At 33.6% G+C, this 21,240-nt stretch overlaps 1 protein-coding gene across 2 annotated transcripts in view; it reads right to left on the reverse strand.

Annotated features, from left to right (window-relative positions):
- The window catches only part of LOC149080575 (nuclear pore membrane glycoprotein 210-like), a 158,571-nt gene that overhangs the window by 55,537 nt on the left and 81,794 nt on the right, over window positions 1-21,240 (reverse strand). For both annotated transcript variants that reach the window (XM_089239711.1, XM_089239712.1), the window contains 3 exons: window positions 20,496-20,604; window positions 17,371-17,460; window positions 12,766-12,914 (listed from right to left, as the gene is read on the reverse strand). In XM_089239711.1, coding sequence (XP_089095837.1) covers window positions 12,766-12,914; window positions 17,371-17,460; window positions 20,496-20,604 — 348 coding nt within the window. The remainder of the gene's footprint in view (window positions 1-12,765; window positions 12,915-17,370; window positions 17,461-20,495; window positions 20,605-21,240) is intronic.

The raw sequence follows: 21,240 nt of genomic DNA on the forward strand, positions 1-21,240 counted from the left end.
AACCTTTTTACCGAAAGCTCATAAATGGAATTGCCTATTGTGACATTTCATGACATAGCCAGAGGCCAACTCAGCATGGGTGTACAATACTCCAAATGGCTCTAAATCTGCTTTGTGGATTATAAATTTTGTTAAAGTTTTAAAAAATATGTTTCTCCAGGGAGAATCAATTTAAATTTTTTTGTTTTCTTGGTTTCTATTAGTTGAACTACATTTTGGAAAGTCACCAAAAAGGAATAAATTAAGTTTTGAAGTTACACCTTTGTATTCAATTTTCATATTCAAGAAATAAAACTTTAATCTAATAGTATAAAAAAATTAATCAAATAGTGTTCCATATTTTATGTACACAAGGTGGTAACCATTTATTGCCCAATAATAACACATTCCTTGTGAAAAATTAATATGGAAAAGTGTTTTCAGTTTTTTGATTTGACTAATAATTAAGGAGTTATAATGCTTTAATAATTTATTACATCACTTCATAATCCTGCCAAATTCACCAAACGTATGCCAAACATGTAACCTGGTGTTTTTAAAGGTGTTAATAATTTATTAACTCTAAGAAAAATCAAAGAAAGCAAACAAGCAAAGCAAAGTCCCTGCCTTTTGTGCGTGTGTTTGCGCTTTTCAAATTCTAAAGGCTGAAACACACTACACTCATCTGACACGATTTTATGTCATGCCAGAGACATTGTGAATCCTGATTCATGGAAATTCTGTGACGTGTAATTCCATGACACATAATTTCAATGTCACAGAATTAACATGAATCAGAAATCACAATGTCTCTGACATGCCTTCACGTAATTATCAGGTCATGGCAGTGTAGTGGTTTTGACCTTTACATGATTGTTATTACGATTTTCTCAGATTGCAGCTTTTGAGTTCATCCGTGAGATAAAAAAAATAACTAGTGCCCCAAAATTCTGAAATTTTGTGAAAATGTTTACTCACTATATGTTAGTAAAATGAACCTCAGATTCAAAAATTAACCCAAGTATTTTTTAAAAAATGTTGAATTCAGATTTTTGAAATGTATACATTTTTTTAAATGTTAAATTCATAAAATTCTAATGAATGATCAGATACAAAAAAAAATAAATTGAGGTTCATTTCACTAACACATATTGTATAAATATTCCTATAAAATTTCAGAATTTTTGGTGCAGTAGTTTTTTTTTTATCAGCTCAAAAACTGCAATTTGAGAAAACCGTGTACAAAGTGTTTTTCTTGTTCATGTTTACACTATAATTCATTAATTTGTTATTTTATTTTGAAAAAAAACAAACTAACCCCTGATTGATACAAAAATACAAAATTTTTTGCTTTTGATTTTAAATTGAAAGAAATATTTTTAAAGTTATGTTTGAAAACTCAACTTCACACAGGGGTCATGGCACCCTTTAAATAAATAAAGTATCACTAACAATTTTGAAATGAGATTTTGTTTAAAGTTCTGATTCGGAAGTTTTAGAAGATTTACATGTTGCATCACAGCTTTTGATTGTAATTCTGCAACACAATTAACTTGATTAACACAATAAGCTTGTTAAATGAAGTCACAGTTACAAATTGTTATGATGAAGTCTAACAATTAGTTTAAAATTTGGTTTTTTTAAAATAGTTTTTTTTATGGCACCTCATTTATGCTATGTGTGAGTGTGTATGAAACAATATTAAAAACCATATTTAGAAAAACACGCAGTAAAGAGATAGCTTTCATTCTGAAAATTGAGAGATAAGGGGAAAAGCTCATGATTTTTTGAAAAAAAAATTAAGAAACAAAATATAAGAGCATCTCAAAGAGGCGGCAAAATTAGTGCCTAGGGCCTGAAGTTTGTCTCTGCTAAGAGGCGCCCAGGACAACCAGCCTCTTATAAATAAGTTCCAGAATGAAAATTCATCTCGAAAAATGATCAAGTTCTGAGCAAATTATGTAGGCTGGAATAAATTTCGAAGTTGTGTCAAAATCTTTCTTGTAAAAATGTAAGGTAAATTTATTAATATTTTCTCAGCATGACAAGAATCAATTACAGTGAAAAGGAAATTAAAAATATCCATTGCAACATATATAAATCAGTATGAAAATAGGACTCAATGAATAATCAATAGGAAAAAATCCAAAACCACTAATATGCCACAATTAATAAAATAACTAGTTTGATTGAAAGTTTCGTTGTTATTATTTTACTGTTCCCACCAGTCACCTTTGCCAAGCTACCATTGAAGCTTCTTATGCGCAACAATTTCGATGAAATTTTAAATTGCTGAAAAAATATTGCTCGGTTTTATTAAACAATATATGATCTAATTCAAAAGACAAGCTCAAAAAAAGGGGGATTGAGCAGCAATCACTATGCAATGTGTGGACCTTCCCTCAAAAAATTTTACTTAACAGTGAAGGAGAGAAAACTATCACATTTTGGAAAAAAAAAAGTTGATTTTGGGAAAACAATTTTTCAAATAAATCATTTGCCTAACTTTTTTATTTTTTTTATTTTTTTTAATAATGAGGTCATCACATATTCCCAAGAGATATGTAGGATCTGTCTAGGGAATATCTGAAAGGAAAAAAATTTGAAGATAAATTTGCCAATACAGCGAATGAAGGTACTACGTAATAACAAGGTTACAGCGTCACACTACACGAAGAGAAAAACTGCCAATCACGAGAGAAGGAGGCTGAACATAGCTTTTAATGGGATTGAATATTTCAGTTCATTTTTGAAAAGGGACAACCCCATCTGAGCGAGAAATTATTTACTTTTGTTCGGTGCTTGGTGCGTAACTGAATTTTTAAAAAATAACATGTCAAAATTTCAAAATGTTATAACTTTTCTTAATATTCGCCCGATCCTAAAAAACAGAAAATACTTTTCTATTAGTTTTTCACAAGGAATCACATGTGTAATTATTGGGAGGTTGACAGTCACTACACTTATATACAAGGTGCATACCTACCAGCACACACCACATTTTACTGGTGAACCGATGGCCCTAAAGGCATACTCCCAATTAGTAAAGGCATCCAAATAATGTGTAGACGCACCATTCATGTTGCAAGGGGTTGTATGGTTATTAAAATAGAAAAGAAAACTTTTTATGCAGACACCTTGTGCTCAAAAACCCAATATGAAAGTTGTTGCCCCTCTTCTGATGCCAAATAGTACACTCATTGCTACAAACATAGAATTGTTTTGTTGGCTTCAGGAGAAACAGGGCAACAACTTTCTTATTGGGTTTTCGAGCATAGGGTGTCCGTATAAAACATTTTTAATATAACATTTTTATTTTAACACCTATACAACCCCTTGCAGCATGAATGACTTATCTGAGTTCTACATGTTATTTGAACGAGTTTTCTAATTGGGTGTATGCCTCTAGGATCAACGGTTCACCAGTAATTTGTGGTAGCAATGCACCCCGTATATATATTAATCAAACAGTCTTCCATGTTTACCCTTCATATATATATATATATATATATATATATATATATCGTTTCCTTCAATTAAAAAAAAAATTCACATATAAGCTGCATTTATAGCATTTATTTTTTTCAAGCAGAAAGTGCCAAAAAAAAAAATGTTTGCATACGATTCATTTTTTTATAAGCTAGAGAAGTTAAATTTGAACTCTAAAGGTACAGAGATTGCAGCTTATCATTTGGAAATTAGCCTATTATAATTTACTTTGAATCTCCAGTGTCCTATATCATTGCCCTTATAAAGTCAAAAAAATACTTCATGTACCAAAAGTACTCAGAAACCAAAATTTTTACTTTGACATCAAGCTGAGCATCCATAGTTCTGAAGCACTTCAAACACCTCAGTACAATAGCAAGTCTAATATGGAGTCATCGGGATCTTAGGGATTCCAGATTTGGGAAATTTTTGTATTTGAATCAAGTTTTATTCATTTCACAAATTACCATATATTTGAAGCTGTGACACGAGTCTTTGAGATGTATTGATTTCTTATTTTCCTTCATTGCTATCAATAAAGCATAATATACATAGATACTCTTTTAATCTATAGTTTGTTATTTCCATAGGTAATATATTGTGCAAGCTAAGTTTTTGAAGTGAGATATTCCCAAGCTTACTCAACTCTCCAATCTGCATCCTTTGCTTTGACCTGTTTGATGCAATCTTGCACATTCCCACCAGGATTGACAAAAGAATGTTTTGTTCAGAAAATTGTGCTTGTTGTAACACTGCAAGAATGATAGAGTGCTCTTATCCATGAATTTAAAATAAAAACAGTTTTGTGCCAAATTGAAAAATAAAAATGTTTTCTGATTAACAAACAAGTAAGAAGTTGTACAAAAAAGAAAAAATGTGATCATAATATAGGGCCATAGCCAGAAATTTCTGAGGAGGACAACTGTATTTTGGGAGGGGGACCAAAAATGATAGAACAATAGACTTAACCATGTTATTCTGTGTATAGCAGTCATTTTTTTAATGATTTAACAACCTGCAATAATTTTCGTGGCTTCACATTTTATGAGTATATGGTACAATCGTGCAATATTAAATAGACAAAACAGTAAAATAGTAATTTGTGTTGTAAGTAAAACACTATCCAATACACAAAATATTTATATTGAAAAAGAGAATTATTTCTCTGTATTTTTGCATTCTTATTATTTTACCCACATTATTTTATTCTACTTCAGTGTATCAACTAAAATACTGAGTATGAAAAGAAAATAAATCTGTGATACAGCTGGGGTATTTTGCAGTACCCCACACAGGCATTTGTATCTTTCCTCAAGTGGGCATCCTTCCAAATTGAACTAAAATATTAATTCAAAATTTAATCATTAAATTGTTATATAAAACTGTTTTCTCCCATGCTTATTTTATGACAAACATTATCTGTAATGAGAGAAAAGCTGGAAAACAAATGTTTCACAAATTTAATTCAAGATTCAAAGGGAGGAGATGGGCACACAAAAACCTTAAACACTTTGTTTTGAATAAACATTTCAAGGCTTTTGACTTATTAGGCTAACATGGCTTAAAGTTGTTTTTTTTTTTTTTGACATTTTATTCACTTTACACCATTTCAGCAGGATTGGTCAGCTGCGCAAGAGTCTTCTGATTTGCTGATGTTGTTTTATAGACTTTTGACAAGTTGTTTCAATAGGAAAGGGGAAAGAATATGAATCAGCAGTGTTTGGTCTAGTTATAACAAAAATGAAAACAATTCCATTTTGTCCACAGCCAATGGTAACAACATCAACCAATCAGAAAATTCTTGCGTGTGCAGCTGACCAATCTCACAGAAGTGGTGAAAGTCAAGCAGGTAAAAAACATAAGTACAAGCTTCATTATAGTCAGATCATACGACTCATTTCCCAAAACTTCAAACCATGTCAGCCTAATATAATAACCTAAAAGACACAAATTGTTCATTAAATGACGGCTGCCTAGGCCTTGTTTCTTAGACTTTGCATCGCCAGGTTACAAAAAAAAGTAAATGATAAAAAAAGAAACAGAAAGAGAGAGAGAAAAATATATTTCTTTTGTTCCCCTCAGCTATATGGCAAATAATAGCATGAGAAATAACTACGGCTGGGAATTGATCAAAACTTTCAACTGATTGATTGAAAATTATGAATTGGTTGATTGACAGATTAAGTAGATTTTTAATCAGCACTTTTCAAATTTGAACCATTTATAACAAACATAGTGTTGATAATTATTGGTAAATATACAGTGTGTAAATATAAGTCCTTCTACATCCTTTGTCTTTTGAATCGTTGGTTATAGAAACATATTTGACACTTAGGAAAAGGTATCTAAATAACATGCCAATTTCAGAGATATGTCATTCATTTTACTAAGGGCTGTATACTTACTGAGATACAAAATTAAACTTTTTATATTGTTCCTCTGTCCTCTGATTTTCAGTTAGAAGGTTTTGCTCTGTGTCTACTTAGCCCAAAATAAATAAATAAAAATAAACATTTCTGTTTCTCTAAGTGCAATGTTAGCCAAGGCATGTTTGAATTCAAAAAACACTGAAAATAAGGGAAAGAACAGCATATATTAAGTTAATGGACATACTTGAGAAAAAACAGCACCAAAATTCAAGTATTTAGTTATCCATCTAATTTTTTTGTGCATCAAAAAAAAAAAAGTGATCAAAGGTTATAAGTCAGTAATGCAGTCACTGCCCCAGTCGGTCAAACCATAAAATAGTTGCCAGTGAAAAAATGAGTAGTTCAAAAGGTAAAGAAATTTTTACGACAAATAGTTTGCTGTGAAGTTTTGTAATATGAGAATTCCATTTAAGGTTAGATTCAACATAAACACCAAGATATTTGATAGAATTTACTTGTTAAAGAGGGTTACAAATACAATCATTAAGGGAGCAGTTAGAATTATGAAAAACAATATTGATATTATGCAGAGTTATGTAATGAAAAACTGATAAACTTAGTTTTTGATACATTAATAGTTAGTTTATTAGATAGATACAACACCACAACAGGCAAAATGCCCAACAAGGTGGCTGAGAAAAAGATGCCCATAAAAATATGGATGTCATATATTTCCAAAAAATATATAGCAACCCAATTAAAAATGCAATTAACAAAAATTATAATCAATATATACACATGATAAAATACTATACAATGCCCATAAATAATACTTATGGCTGTCTTATACTAAGTATGGATAGCTTCTCGATTTACCCCAACATGTTTATCGTATTTCTTTTTAAACGTGTCAATTGTATTACAATTTACTAGCTCGGGGGATAAGCAGTTCCATTTATTAACAACCCTATTAGAGAAAAATTCCCTGCACCACCATAACCTTGCATTGTCCCTCACCAATCGATACTAGTGTCCCCTTGTAAAAGCAGTCGATTGGTGGTGTACTAAAAGTTCATGGTCCATCCTATCTATCCCATTGAAAATTTTGAACACTTCGATCATATCTCCTCAACACCTGCGTTCATCCAATGTAAACATATTCAATAAATGAAGTCTCTCTTCATAACTCAAGCCCTGTGTGCCAATTAGGACACGCGTAGCTCTTCTCTGCACCCTTTCAACCAAGTCTATGTCCCTCTGTAGGTATGGTCTCCAAAACCTTACAGCATAGTCCAGTCCAGGACAAACTAAGCCTCGAAAAAGTGGAAGAATGACTTTAGGAGAATGCAAAGAGACCTTTTTGAAAATGAGACCAAGCATTCTATTCGCTTTTTTGACCACCGCTGAACAATGTTCCGAAAACCTAAGCCGTTCGTCAATGAGAATTCCCAAATCAGTAACTCTAGTTGGATCTGGGATAGTGACACCATTCAACTCGTAAGAGAACCATGGGTTGTTCGAACCAAAATGAGCGACCATGCACTTATCAACGCTAAACGTCATGCTCCATTCATTTGCCCATGCTGCAATCTTGTTTAAGTTGGTCTGGAGCAACTCCCTATCGCTTTGATTCCCGATTACCCCCATTAGCTTCACATCATCTGCGAATTTGCTAGTAATCCCATCGATACCCTGATCGAGTTTATCGATAAAGAGTGAAAAAAGTATGGGGCCAAGGACACTTCCTTGAGGAACTCCACTTGTGACGTCTGTCCAACCAGAGAATTCTCCGTTCACCATAACTCGTTGCGACGTATCTCTTAACCATGATTCTATCCAATTCAGCAAGTTGCTCCCAATTCCAATCTCGTGTAAATGCTTCAAGAGTTTACCATGTTGGACCCGATCGAATGAAAACCAGTTGCACACTTTAAATAAATCATGGTTAATTGTGTTAGTCAAAGTTTGGTAGTCTTTAGAACTATAAATTATGACTATCATCAGTAAATGTTATTATGTTACCAACAATGTTGAGGTTGCAAAAGTAATTAATGAAAATGAGGAATAATAAAGGGCCAAGAACAGAGTCTTGGGGGAACGCCATTAACAATGTTCATAATATCACTGTTTATCATTGCATTTAAAAAATTGGTATTTTTTATTCAGGTATAAGACTAGAGAAGGTTAAGAACACCTCTTAAACCACAAAAATCAAGTTTTTCAATCAAGATTTCATGAGAAAAACTATTGGAACCTTTTCTAATAGCAAGAAAAATTACTGTTTTGTATGATTTATCAATGTTAGAATAAACAGAAGTAAAATCTAGAAGAGCGGATTCTGTGTTTTTATTAGGTTGTTTGAGGGAGAAAAAGTTAATTTATGTAAAAAAGAGAAAAGTTGAGATTTTATTATTGTTTCAAATAGCTTGGAAACAGAACTAATGATTGAAGTAGGTCTGTAGTTATTGAGGTCATTAGAAGCACCAGATTTATAAAACCAACACTTTGTTGGAAGCAGTTTATATTGTAAAACTACTTGCCATGTTTTGCTATGGACTCGAGTTTGTCCCATGGTCAGTGGGTATGCTTTCCAATTCTTTTTCACCCAATTGAAAAAAACCATAAAATTTAAATAATTTTAGCTCTGAATCATCTATTGAACTCAATCCATAAGTGCTTGATAGGGAGTATGGGTATGCTTTGGATTTATGAAAAGTGAGGAAGAAAACAAAAGATCTCGTCAGAGGCAGAAACCTGAAAAAAAAGTTGTTTTGTAGAAGAGTGAGGAGATAAAGAGTGAAAAGAAGAAAAAAGATTAGTTAAGACTTGAATGAGTCTATTTTGAGGAAAAAAACTGGCTATAAAAGAGTTAAAGCCTTAATTACGCTTTACCGAAAAAAATTCACAGAATATTTTATGTTCCTGAGTTTTCATAATGTGTTTTGCATAATCCTACTATAAATTCATATTAAACAAGATTGAATTACTTCCATATCTGATTAAACTGTATACGGTAGCACTCTTACATCCTTTGACAAATGCAATAATGTTTGTAGCACCAACTCATCTGCATGCACTGCCCTGACCTTGACATGTAAAGTGGAAGGAAGATATTTATCTACACCTGTAGATGAAATTTGTTTGTTTGTTGTTAGTGAGCTTTTATTGCATAATTTATTTTTTTTGGGTGGATCAAGTGTTTTCACAAATACGATTATATTAGAAGCAATTATATTATGTATGTGGTTTGTTCAAAAAGTATCTGACCATAATTCTTTGTGCATTAACCAATGAAGCATGGTTTGGTGCATGTATGTAGGTAATCCTAATGTGCATGCTTTAATTTTTTTCCATCCTGCAGAAGCTACCGATTGTGGGCAGACCACTGATGAGTGAGAAAGTGTGAGCGACGTTGCATTTTTATTTTTGACAAAATGGCAGGAAGAACTTGAACAACGCTACAGCATTAATCACGGAGCTGCCAATTGTGATGCAGAACCTCTTGGTAGCACTCCTTGGTGATGGTTGTGCTGTGTGGGTGCGTACTCATAAGGAACCATGCTACTAGAGTCATAGAAGGAGGTCAACATGACTGACATCTCCTGAACACAAAATTATCAGTTAAAATGGAATGAACAGATTTAATGCTAATGCTCACTGCAAGTCTTGATTGTGAGTCGATAATCCTACATCATCAGGGTCCTCACTTGGTCAGGGGTGGGAAGTGACCAAGTCCATTTCAGAGCAGCTTTGGAGCAGCAAAATTCAGGATTTGGAGCAGCAAATTCAAGATTTGGAGCAATTTTGGAGCAGCAAAATATGGGATTCGGAGCAGATATTTATAAATTGGAGCAGTGAAATTAACAAGAATATTTTCGTTAACCCTCAACCCTTTTCAAAATAAAACTGCACTGTCTTTTGTTATCAAAAATCTTTTCGTCAGCATGATTTTTGTTTTTGGTGTTTTAGGCTTTTGACACCTTGTTCGAAAGAGCACCTGTCATAAAATTTTTTGCACCCATCTATTTAAGATGATTTTTGCTTACTGAGGGCACTATTTGCTGTCTTGAACAGCAGCACTTCAAATGAGCTAAAAAATTTTTATAAGTTTTTAATTTTTTTATACTTGGAAAGAAATTGTTGCAAAATGGGAGAGAATTTCGGAAGAATCAACTCGATGTTTGGCGATTCAGCACTCATTATCTGGGGAGATTGGTGATCTGACACTCGCTATTTGGCGAGATTAACGATTTAACGCTCGTTATTCGGCAACATTGGCGATTTAACGCTCGTTATTCGGCAAAGTTTCTAAACTAACATTCGTAATTCGGCGGACATGCGCTTTTTACTCCCGGAATGAAAATTTTTTTCACGAAAACGATCGCGGACATATTGTCCGTGATCGTGGAACTGAAGATGGTTTGTAATGCCTTTCAGCTTTAAAGTGCAAATTCGAGTGTTTCCGTTTAAAAAAAAAAAGTCGTCACTGGAAGCAGCAGAAATTACTGTAGTCGATTGTCATTGTGTTAAATCCGGATGTTTCGTGAAAAAAAATTTCATTCCGGGAGTAAAAAGCGCATGTCCGCCGAATTACGAATGTTAGTTTAGAAACTTTGCCGAATAACGAGCGTTAAATCGCCAATGTTGCCGAATAACGAGCGTTAAATCACCAATGTTGCCGAATAACGAGCGTTAAGCGGGGTTTCGTGATGGAAAGCCCGATCAAGGGCCGATAGTTTAAGTATAGTCGAATAAAACACGCTCTTCTCGTAAAGAAACGTTTCGTGGCTAGCAGGAACAAAAATTTTTTGGTGTCCTTTCCGAAATTCCGGGTGATACTGAAGCAAAATTCGCTATTTGGCGCAGAAAAATGCGAAAATACGCTATTGGAGCAGGATGGCACAAGATATTAGTTTTGGCGCAATTGGCGCAGAGTTCCCACCCCTGCTTGGTCAATAAAAATTTAATTTCTGGATGGTGAGGTCCAGAATGTGCTTCACTCTTCATCAAAGTTCAGACATCTTTGAAGTGGTTTTACCGCTCCTTCATTGGCATGGTGCCCATTTCTTCATCTCTGAAGGTCTGGTGAATCTTGTGGATCATTTCCACAAGAAGATCACCAAGCTTCACATAAAATTTAATTGCAGTAGCATTGTGTGTTCAAGTCTTTTCTGCAATTTTGTGAAAATGAAAATGAAATGTGAAAATGTGACGGCAGGCAGGAAAAAATTTAAGCATGAGCACCAGGATTGCCTACATATCTGCACCAAACCAGGCCTCTCTGTTTTGTTTATGCATAGAAAATTATAGTCAGATTCGTTCTGAACAAACCTCATATGTAGAGGCTGGAAGACAGAAGGAACTATATAAAAAGTTAAATTTCATTCATATATATTTACAAATTTTGTTTGCTCCTCTTGAAACAAATGACATGACTAAAAATGGACACATTATTTGGATATTTTTTCTAATTAAAAGTATGTTTTAGTTCAAAAAGGTGTATAAAAAATTACTTTAAATACATTACTTTACCTTTATTACAAAAAGGACTTGACTTAATACCAAATGATGTCATAAAAATTTATTTTTATTTATTTCAAACACTCATTTGACAGATATATCACAAAATACAGGAATAGATTGAAAATAAAGGCCACCAATTGGAAGCAATTCAATATACTGTTAAATCCTGGAATTTCTTGGCTCGAATCTTTCTTTGGCTCGTTTTTAGAAAATCAATTATTTTAGGTTAATCACTGATTCCAAAACCACATAGTTTCAGTTTTCAGACTGCTACTTGCTGGCTTTGGAAACCACAGGGATATTTCTTTAAAGTGTTTCCCTGCTAAATGTTAGCTTACTGAAAAAAACTGATGCTTTATAAATGTGAAAATGTACAAAGTGGAAACAATACATTTTTTTATTGTTTTCTAAACTTCCATTGAAGAATATAAATTTGTCCACAGCAAGGCCAGCATTGGAATTTAAAGGACAAGAAAATACATGAATTCGGCTACCAACTCTCTTTACTGACAGTGGTGTGAGAAGTATTTTAAATCTGTGGCTTGAGTCTTATGTAAGAGATTTTGATTTCTGAATTGTGTGGGTGCCTAGATACCCACAGCACCCCAAGGTCAGATGCTACTGCTTTCTGACCAATAAACAATACAATCGAAATAATATAGGTGCTGAACACATGCATCTCTTTATGCATTACCTTTCAAGAAATTGCTTCCTCCCCTTACATACTTGGAAACAAAAAAAGCAAAAATATTTCATGATTTTTGCCTTATTTTTTATCAAATTGATAGATTCTTCATGCCTAATCATTTAATTTTTTAAACAATGATAATTTTCTGCTAAAAATATGACCATATTACCCATCTTCTATGGGACAGAATCATTTTTTCTACATTTTTCTATTCCCTTTGCCATTTCTAGTGAAAAGTTTCATTCCCCCAAGGTCTATGAAAAAGCTAACTTTAATATTTCTAAATATTAAAGATTTCTGACTTAAATGCTACTAAATTCCATTATTTTAATGTGATTTGTGAATTGGTAAAAATGTAACTTTTTTATGAATGTAGTCACTTAATTATAGTTAAATATCATGTATAAGAGCACCATTTAAAACATCTAATTGGTTACGTCAAATAAATCAGGATAATTTGCAAACTTTACACAGAAATTTTTAGCAAATTGTGAATTAATAGTCTGAGTCAATTAACTCAACTTAAATTTTTAACTACAATTAGCAACTGATAAATTAAATGGTCGAATTATTGATCAGACCAGAACTAGGAATAAGACTGACTTTTTTTAACAGTTTAAATTCTTTGTTTTTTAAAAACAAGCATTTTTCATAGCTATTTCTGTAAAGTTTGTGGTATGGCTGACCGTACAACAGAAAATGATAAAAAATACATGCCTTTAAATGCTTATGACAAGCCACAACAACTGTAGTTCTTAGCTCTTGATCTTTTAACTGAGAAGCAATGTTAATTCTGGAATGACCAGGCAACTTGCATATGAATTGAAGAGAAAGACATCCTCTGCCATATGGAGGAATACCAGTATCTGCAAAAAGAATTGGAAGAACAAATATCTTGAAATACACAACATGATTATTTTTACATAGTACAAGGGTGAAAAATTATCATTAAATATGTTAATTTACTTTTTAAATTCATCATTATATGTTTCTTTACTTTTTTATCTAATCAAACTGATGTGAACAGAATTGGAAAATTTAATAATTAAATTTGATAATTCCCGTTTTATGTCAATCTGATTATTACAGTAATTTTAATCATCAGATTAGCAAGTTTAGTTTACAGAACTGCTCTCATTTCACAAAAGCTGTTCTAAGAATGATCTATATATCCCCATCATTTTCATCCATAATCAGAAAAAGTAATTTGTTCTTAAACTTTAAAATATCTGATAATAAGTTTTCAACAATCCAATAAAAGCCTTTAATATTGTTCTTGTTTTGCTGCTTCACTAGGAATGCCGCACTGTATTCAATTTGTTATAAGTGAACTTGCTTATTTGAATATATAATTTTGACTATATAAATTTGTTTTTTTATGACAACCTGGTCCAACCCAGAGATTCTTAGCACCCCCTGTCTTCATGTCTTGCTGGTCACTGCTGTAACCAGGGACACTCAGACTTCTGGGGACTGAGGGCCTTAGTTTATAGACAGAGTTCATATTCCTTTTCCAGAGAATTTTGGCAGTAATCTTCCAAGCTGGCCAATGCGGGTTGGAGAAAGTCCATCTGTGTCCGTTCACCATATGTTAATGTTGAATTACGATATCTCACCACCTTTGGCGGTGACTTGGCGACCAAAAAATGTAGTACCGCCAAATCGGTTCATTCGTTGTCAGTCGATATCTGTACTCGCGGCGACTGGGTTGTGTATTGTGTATGTGCTAAGCGTCATGTAACATTTGTTTTTTGTTTCACTTTACTCTCTCTATTAATTAAAATAATAACTAAGTATGAACCACTTCGTATTACTTTGCAAACTCTGCTACACCTTGCATCTGTAAATTGCAAGAGGTTATTGGCTCCAGGTCACTTTGTCACTGCGCGGTAACCAAAGAGAAACCGAAATGGCTCCAATGGACGTGAGGTTCTAGATAGACTCATTGCGGTGTCAAAAGGACTGGACACGATGGAAAATGTCGATGACTCAACTGCTGAAGACCCATGAACTTTTGGATTTTGTAATGAGAGAGAAAGCGATGTCGTGTATGTTACTACAAGTGGCCGATAGCTGGATTGTGGACTTGGGAGCATCACACCACATGACACCGAATAGTGATGTGTTTGTGAATTTCCAGAAATTCGAACTTCCGGAAGTTGTCAATGCTGCTGGTGGGGAGAAGCTTCTTGCCTATGAATGCTATCGGATAAATGTAAAAATGAAAGTCAACGGTAAGTGGAATTGCAACTTTCTCACTGATGTCTGGTACATTTCTTATTTGAAATATCAGCTCTTCTCCACAACGCATGCTGTCAAGAAAAATCTATGTGGGATTTTTGTGAATAGATATTGCTACGTGAAAAGAAACCGCATGACTGTTGCAGTTGGAGAAAAGTTAAATAATGGTTTGTTCATCATGAACATGGTTATCGAGAAACCAAGTTAGTGTACCAGTACTCGTTTCAAGTTCAAGTGACTCTCAAGTTAATGCACGAGAGGCTGGTGCATCAAAATAAAAAACACTGTGAAAAATTTCTCAAGGAAAGGGGAATTTCCGTGTCTGCTGGTGACACTGAATTTTGTGTTGGGTGTGCATATGGGAAGTCCCATAGAAAATCATTGAAGTCTCGAATGATTAGAGCATCACAACCAGGTGAACAAATCAATGCTGATGTTGTAGGACCCATGGAAGAAGTCTCTGTTGGAGGTTCTCGTTTCATGCTGATTATGAAAGATGATTATACCAACTTTCGTCGTGTCTTCTTCTTGAAAGCTAAAAGTGAAGTGGCCTCTTGCATCGAGTCTTTTCCCAACAAAATTAAAACATCAAGTCATGTTGTGAAACAATGTTTGTGTGATCAGGCGCGGATCCAGGGTGATGTGTTTTGGGGGGGGGGCGATTTTTTACAGAGAAGATGTCGATCAGTGAGACCCAACCTAGTGTCCGAAGGTGCCAAACGTTACTTAAAATAAAAAATTAATTTTAATTCTTAAATAATTTTTTATTATTTAAAACTTTAAGGTAATTTTAAATGAAAATTAATTGAACATTAAAATTAATTATGGTTACATTTAATTAAAAATAAAAATTAATTTAAATGAAAATTAATTAAAAATTGAAGGCAGTTAAAAATTAAAGCTAAATTAAAATTTACATTTATAAAAATTATAATTATTCGAATATGCAACATACTTATGTAAAAAATTGATTGTAGCAACTGGGGTGTTACAATTAATGAATAAGCTGTTTTTGACAATAAATTTGAACGTTTGTGCCGGCTACACTCGCAAAAAATACCGTACCAAAAAAAAGTTTGAGGTGCAGACTGAATAATATGGGTTATATTTATAAACATTGTCAGGAATTCTGATGCACATTACCAGCTAAAAATGTTTTTTATTAACAGTATCATGAGCAATTGTACAAATAAATAAAAACTTTGTAGATGAAAAGAGAGCAGAATATGAAAAGCATATGAAGAATTGTTATTTTAAAATGTTCCTAGAGAGAATACTACTTCTTCCTCCTTCGCTTGATAAAAATTAAGGCTCACAGTTAATCGGACAAAACAATGTGCACAAATAAAAATTCATCCCGATGTATTCGATAAATGCTTTTTTTTCCAGCTTTTCAAGTCAAAGTAGGTAGATACTTTCCATTTAAATTTAATTTTTTTTATCCCTGTATAAAACGTTTCTCTTTGTGACGTTATGATAACACATAGGCCAAATAATATGAATAAAATAAGGATCTCGGTCAATCAGAGGAAATGAATTCTAAGCTAACTTGGATACAAGAAATCTCGTTTAATAGAGATGATCCTTGAACATTTGAAGGAAAAACAATTATGTAAATCCCTGACCGAGGCCTTCAAATCCTAGAGTGGGGCTTCTAGGCTAAAGCCTCTAGTGGTCCCCCAGACCAGACTTTTCACAGGCCCCTTTATAGTTAATTTATAGCTTAAAAAAACAAAAAAATGATGCGAATCGTCCCTGGCCCTGTCAGCTCCACCCATGAGGGGCATGACCTTGACGCACAACAACAAAGTAGTTATAAAATAAATAGGTACCATGCACACACAATGACAGCCTCTTACCCGTAACGGGTCACACTGAGCTTGTGAAAAATTGTTGTAATCGCTCAAACTTTAAATGACCGCATGCTTTCAGGTAAAAAGCTGAACCTATGCAGCGCAGTTTTAGTCCTCTCATATGTAGGGTCCGTGATAAGGCAGTTTCGATTTCAGTACAGCACAGGGTAGGTGTTTTCCCTATTTAGACTTTGAATGAAGGTGCTGGTATCGGCCAAATGAGCTTTGTTTACATCAGTGATTCCAGGTGAGGACACTGTATTCCAGATCACTTAAGCAGCTCTCTGCACATTTCCAGATCATTTAAGTGACCTGTGGTATGGTTTCACATTACTTAAGTGGTCAGTGGCATATTCCCAGGTAAGTTAAATGGTCTGCAGCACATTTACAGATCACGTAGTGGTCCACGACACATTTCCAAACCAATGAAGTGGCCCACACTCTCCAAAAGGTTGAGCACCCTTGCTTTAGAGCAACATGCCATTATGCCTGAAAAGAAAAGTATTCAACTAGTGTGTGTTACCAGTACTGACTTATGAAGCTGAAACACGGACACTCACAAGCAGAACAATACAAAGCCTGCAGAGAGCACAAAGAAAGATGTACCTTAGGCATCACAAGAAGAGATAGAAAATGAATCCCTCGGATAAGCCAAACAAGAATTGAATGTATAAAATGAAATGGGTTGGACACATTGCATGAAGACATATAAGACAATAGATGACAACAAGTATTTTGAATTGGTACCCCATGCAATGTTAAACATCTAACAAGGAGCCCCTTCCCAAACCAGATGGAATGATGAGATCCGAAATATGGCTGCAGTCAAGTGGATGGTAAAAGATCAGTCCGAGAAAAATGCAAAAATTTAGAGATCTGCATCTAACAATGGATTGAAAATGGTTCTTGTTCATGATGATGATATAAGCTTTGCTAACCTTGTGAATAAAATCAGTCTGTAGATTAACTATATAAGACATTTGGCAATAAAACTACATCTGTTGCTTTGCTATTTACCATGACAACTCAGTAAAATCAGCCCAATTGATTATATTTTTACCAGAATCAAAGAAAATTAAAGTTATTTCTTAATTTTTTTCTCATCCCAAAATCTGCAGACATAAAATTCGCCATCTACTGGGATGGTAATATTTTATTTATAAAATAATCTATTTTTTCTATTGTAAAAGAGATTTAAAAAAAATCACTGTTGTAAAATAAGACATACCTGGTTTGTATGAGACAATATGTTTTTCAATCACATCAACAGATACATTGATCTTGGAGCAGTCATCAAATGATCGAATTTTTTTTTTTTCTAAAAAAAATTGTCATTAGATAATTAAAGTTTCAAAATGTTTTGAAACTATATTGAAATATAAAATGTGCTATATTATGCCATGTTCATATTGATCATAGTTCACATGCAACTAATAACAACAAAACAATGATTGTGCATAATTATAAAATTACATTTTATGATGTTTCTACCATAAGAAAGTTTGTATACATTGCTAAAAGGTTTTAAAAGTTTTATAAAATCATTGCAGTGAAACCTATAATGATGTAACAGAGAGGCACCCACAAAACCTAAAAGGCTTTCCACCAATGAGGAGCATCCATTTGTTAAAAAAGAATGTTTAAGGACATTATTGAAGAGAAAATAAACATGGAGAAAATAATAGCAGAATAAACACCTCAGGTATAATAAAAAAAATTATTTGTAAAGTCAAACCACATTAAGACACTATAACTTGGTCAATTTTTATCAAATACTTATACCATCAGGTTATATATAATACGCTATTCAATAATGATATATTTTTTTCAAATACAAGAACGTAAACCAGGGTTTCCTGAAGTGGGCAATATAGCCTCACCGGGGGGGGGGGGGGGTGATGGAATTGTGTGGAGGAAGTAGAAGCTATGATTGTTATATAGGGCCCCTATGGGTTGGCTTGAGTTGAGTTGGGGGAGACAGGAAAAAAACTTTTCTGAAGAAGGGAGCAATGGACAAAAAGTTTGGGAACTGTGATGTTAGCATCGCAGTTAGCATTGTATCGTTTAAGATGAAATGATTATCTATTTATTGATAAAATTGACATTGTCTGTCTTTCTTGTAACCAATTCTAAAAAATTCAGCAATGCTCAACATTTAACATCGTCATTTTTTTTTATCGAGCTGAACTCTCTTTTTTATCAACAGAACTTTAATAATTTGCTGATTTCATCACTGGAATCACTACAGATGTTTATCATTTTACCATATGCATATATAGATCAAATGTCCACAGTTCTTTCTTTCAAACTGAGCACCACTCAAGTCTATCCCCATGGGCGATTTACAACCTAGTGAGATGTGCTAGAAGTGTGCACAGTCTGAGTGCACCATACCTCAGCAGTACCTAATAGTCTGAGTGTATATTTTAGTGTTGCTTCTGGTTTTTCAGTGCTGCCATCTATATTTCAGAAGCAAAGTGTTGAATATTTGTACCATTGTAGGCCTGTTGCTCTCTGTGGCGAGACTTTTTAATGGAGAGATCAGCTCGCATTTGCACCTTGAAGATGTGCACAGAAAACCAACTTCAGCCAATTACCACTGTGGTGCCGGTGAGGTTCAAATGTGGGTCCTTGTGATGTGAGTCTGTCACCATGACCACTGAACCACCACAGCAGCAAATGTTCATAGTTGGGAATTTCATTAATATTAAAATATAATGGATACATTCTTTAATCTGAACTCCCTCATACCTATTATACACTTAGTTTTTTCATCCATTCAAAAGTTTATATGTGTATGTTGGTAGAATTATGTAATTAGCGTTTTTTTTCATTGCATTTCATGTTTTGAATAAAAAATCTTGTAAGAGTGTTTATTAAGTTGAAAACAACTAATTATTTATACCTACACTATAAACATCATCTAGCTACACACTCTTTTCAAAATCAAATCATTGTTTTGTCAGTTAATATGAAATATTTTCAATACCTTTTTTACTTAGTTTTAACAAGATTTGGCTATTGTATTTTATCAATAGTGAATGATTTTGATTTCCTTCTATCAGGAGTAATCAAAAAGTGTTGTGAGGTGTGTGTGTGTGTGTGATGCAACCAAGTGCATGTATGAAATTTTTCAATTTGGGTAAAAAAAGAATGAAACCTATGCTTAAACACGCTCATTATTTCTTCAGAATAAATTTTTATTCAGCCACAAATGAAAAACATGAATGCAAAATAAGGCACATGCAAATAGTTATTTCGATTACTTCAATACACAGTGCTCAGAAGCAATGGGTTAAAGATGCCTGGCATTGAACATTTGTATTAGTGAGTCAATATCCAATGCATGTGTAATTTAAAACAAACCAATAAGGAAACCATGTCTACAGACACACAATAGTACATCTTAAGCTTATATAAATTCAAGTCAAACTTATAAACGATAAATATTAAATTAAGAACTATAAACAATGAGTAAATAAGGAAGTTAAGTAATAAATAAAAAGTAAATAAATTAAAGTAATAAGTAAGAAAGTTAAATGAAGCACCACATTTTCCTGTGTATAATGCACACATGCAAATTTCATGACTTAGAGGAAAAATATTGTATAGTCCATATGAGAGAACTGCATGTAAAAATTTCATTCATCAATAATCATATCTTAAAGAATGGAAGGAGTAGCTTGTCCCATTTTTGTATTAAAGTCACTACTTTTCCATATACATCTATATGCATGTATAAATCTTTAGAACCTTTTTTTACAAATTACTTTTTAAAGTATTTTTTCTATTCTGACCTCACAAAAAAAAAATCAGCAGATATATGAAACTGTATATAATATGCATTCTCTAATTCCAATGTTTTAACTACAGTTTAAATATAATTAAGAGTGATGTGCAAGTTCTCTTTGCACTATCAATTTACAGGTACATGTGCTCAAAACGACACTGTGCCAATGTATTATCATTGGCAAGTCAAACTACATAGATCAGAGAGTATGTATAGAGATAGACAGCTTTTTTCTCAGCCCAAGATATCAAGGAAACAGGATTTTCTGGATATTATGCTGAGGTGAACTCTGAAAGAAAAGTCATCTTGTCTCTGGTGGGACTCGAACCCGGTATAATATCCAGAAAAAATCTCTTCCCAGAGAGTATGTATGTTTGATGAAAAAGACAGAATGAAAAAATTAATTTATTGTCAAATTTTGATACCTAGAAGTGTTTCCAGAAGTCTATAGTACTTTAAGTCATAAAAGGATTTATAGAAAATGCGCCACACAGGAGATCAAAATTACTTTGAGATATCAAAAATTTGAGTCTCAGAAATTTTAATGTTTTAACATTGTATACCTTCAGATTCATATCCATACAGAGTTACAGGAATAATCAAATCATTTCCAACTTCTGCTTCAACAACTGTAGCATACACTTCAATTTCTGCTGCTTGATGAATATATACCTTTTGGAAATGTGTAGAAAAGAAAACCATAATTCTTATGGCATTAGAATCAAAAAATAAAAGTCACTAATCCCACGGACCAGTGAATACGAGAACTTACCGGTCCACAGACATCATGGCTACTACACCAACTCTGGCCATATCGCTATATCACAATTTACTGCCATTAATGAGCAGGGCCGTCTTAAGAGTTTCATGGGCCCCCAGGCCAATTGAATTTTCTGAGGCCCTACCAAACAACTTCTCGAAAATTTCAACCAGATCTCATTTTTGTGAGGCCCCTCTTCGCTTGAGGCCCCCGGGCTGTGCCCGGGTGAGCCCATGCCTTAAGATGGCACTGTTAATGAGATGGGTTGGAAATAAAGGTGCTGCCTATTGGTGGGAGCCTCAAGCTCATTAGGGAAAATATCTTATCTATATCCTTCATCGGGTTTGAACTTGGGACCATGACAACAACCTTCATGGTGGTAGATGAGCATCTTACCACCACGCCACTTGGGCAGACATCATGACTAGTCCGCTAAATAAAATCTGTTCTAAATAATAGTAATTAATTTTCCCAAATATACTGGCATCTACAAGAGTGATATACCACCATAATAGAAATAAAAAATTCACTGTGGATCGGTGATTCTT

This window comes from Pholcus phalangioides, unplaced genomic scaffold (assembly GCF_987345545.1).
Source record: "Pholcus phalangioides strain wild (caught in Gottingen) unplaced genomic scaffold, Ppha-v1.0 ptg000011l_1, whole genome shotgun sequence".
In the NCBI taxonomy this organism is placed as follows: domain Eukaryota; kingdom Metazoa; phylum Arthropoda; class Arachnida; order Araneae; family Pholcidae; genus Pholcus; species Pholcus phalangioides.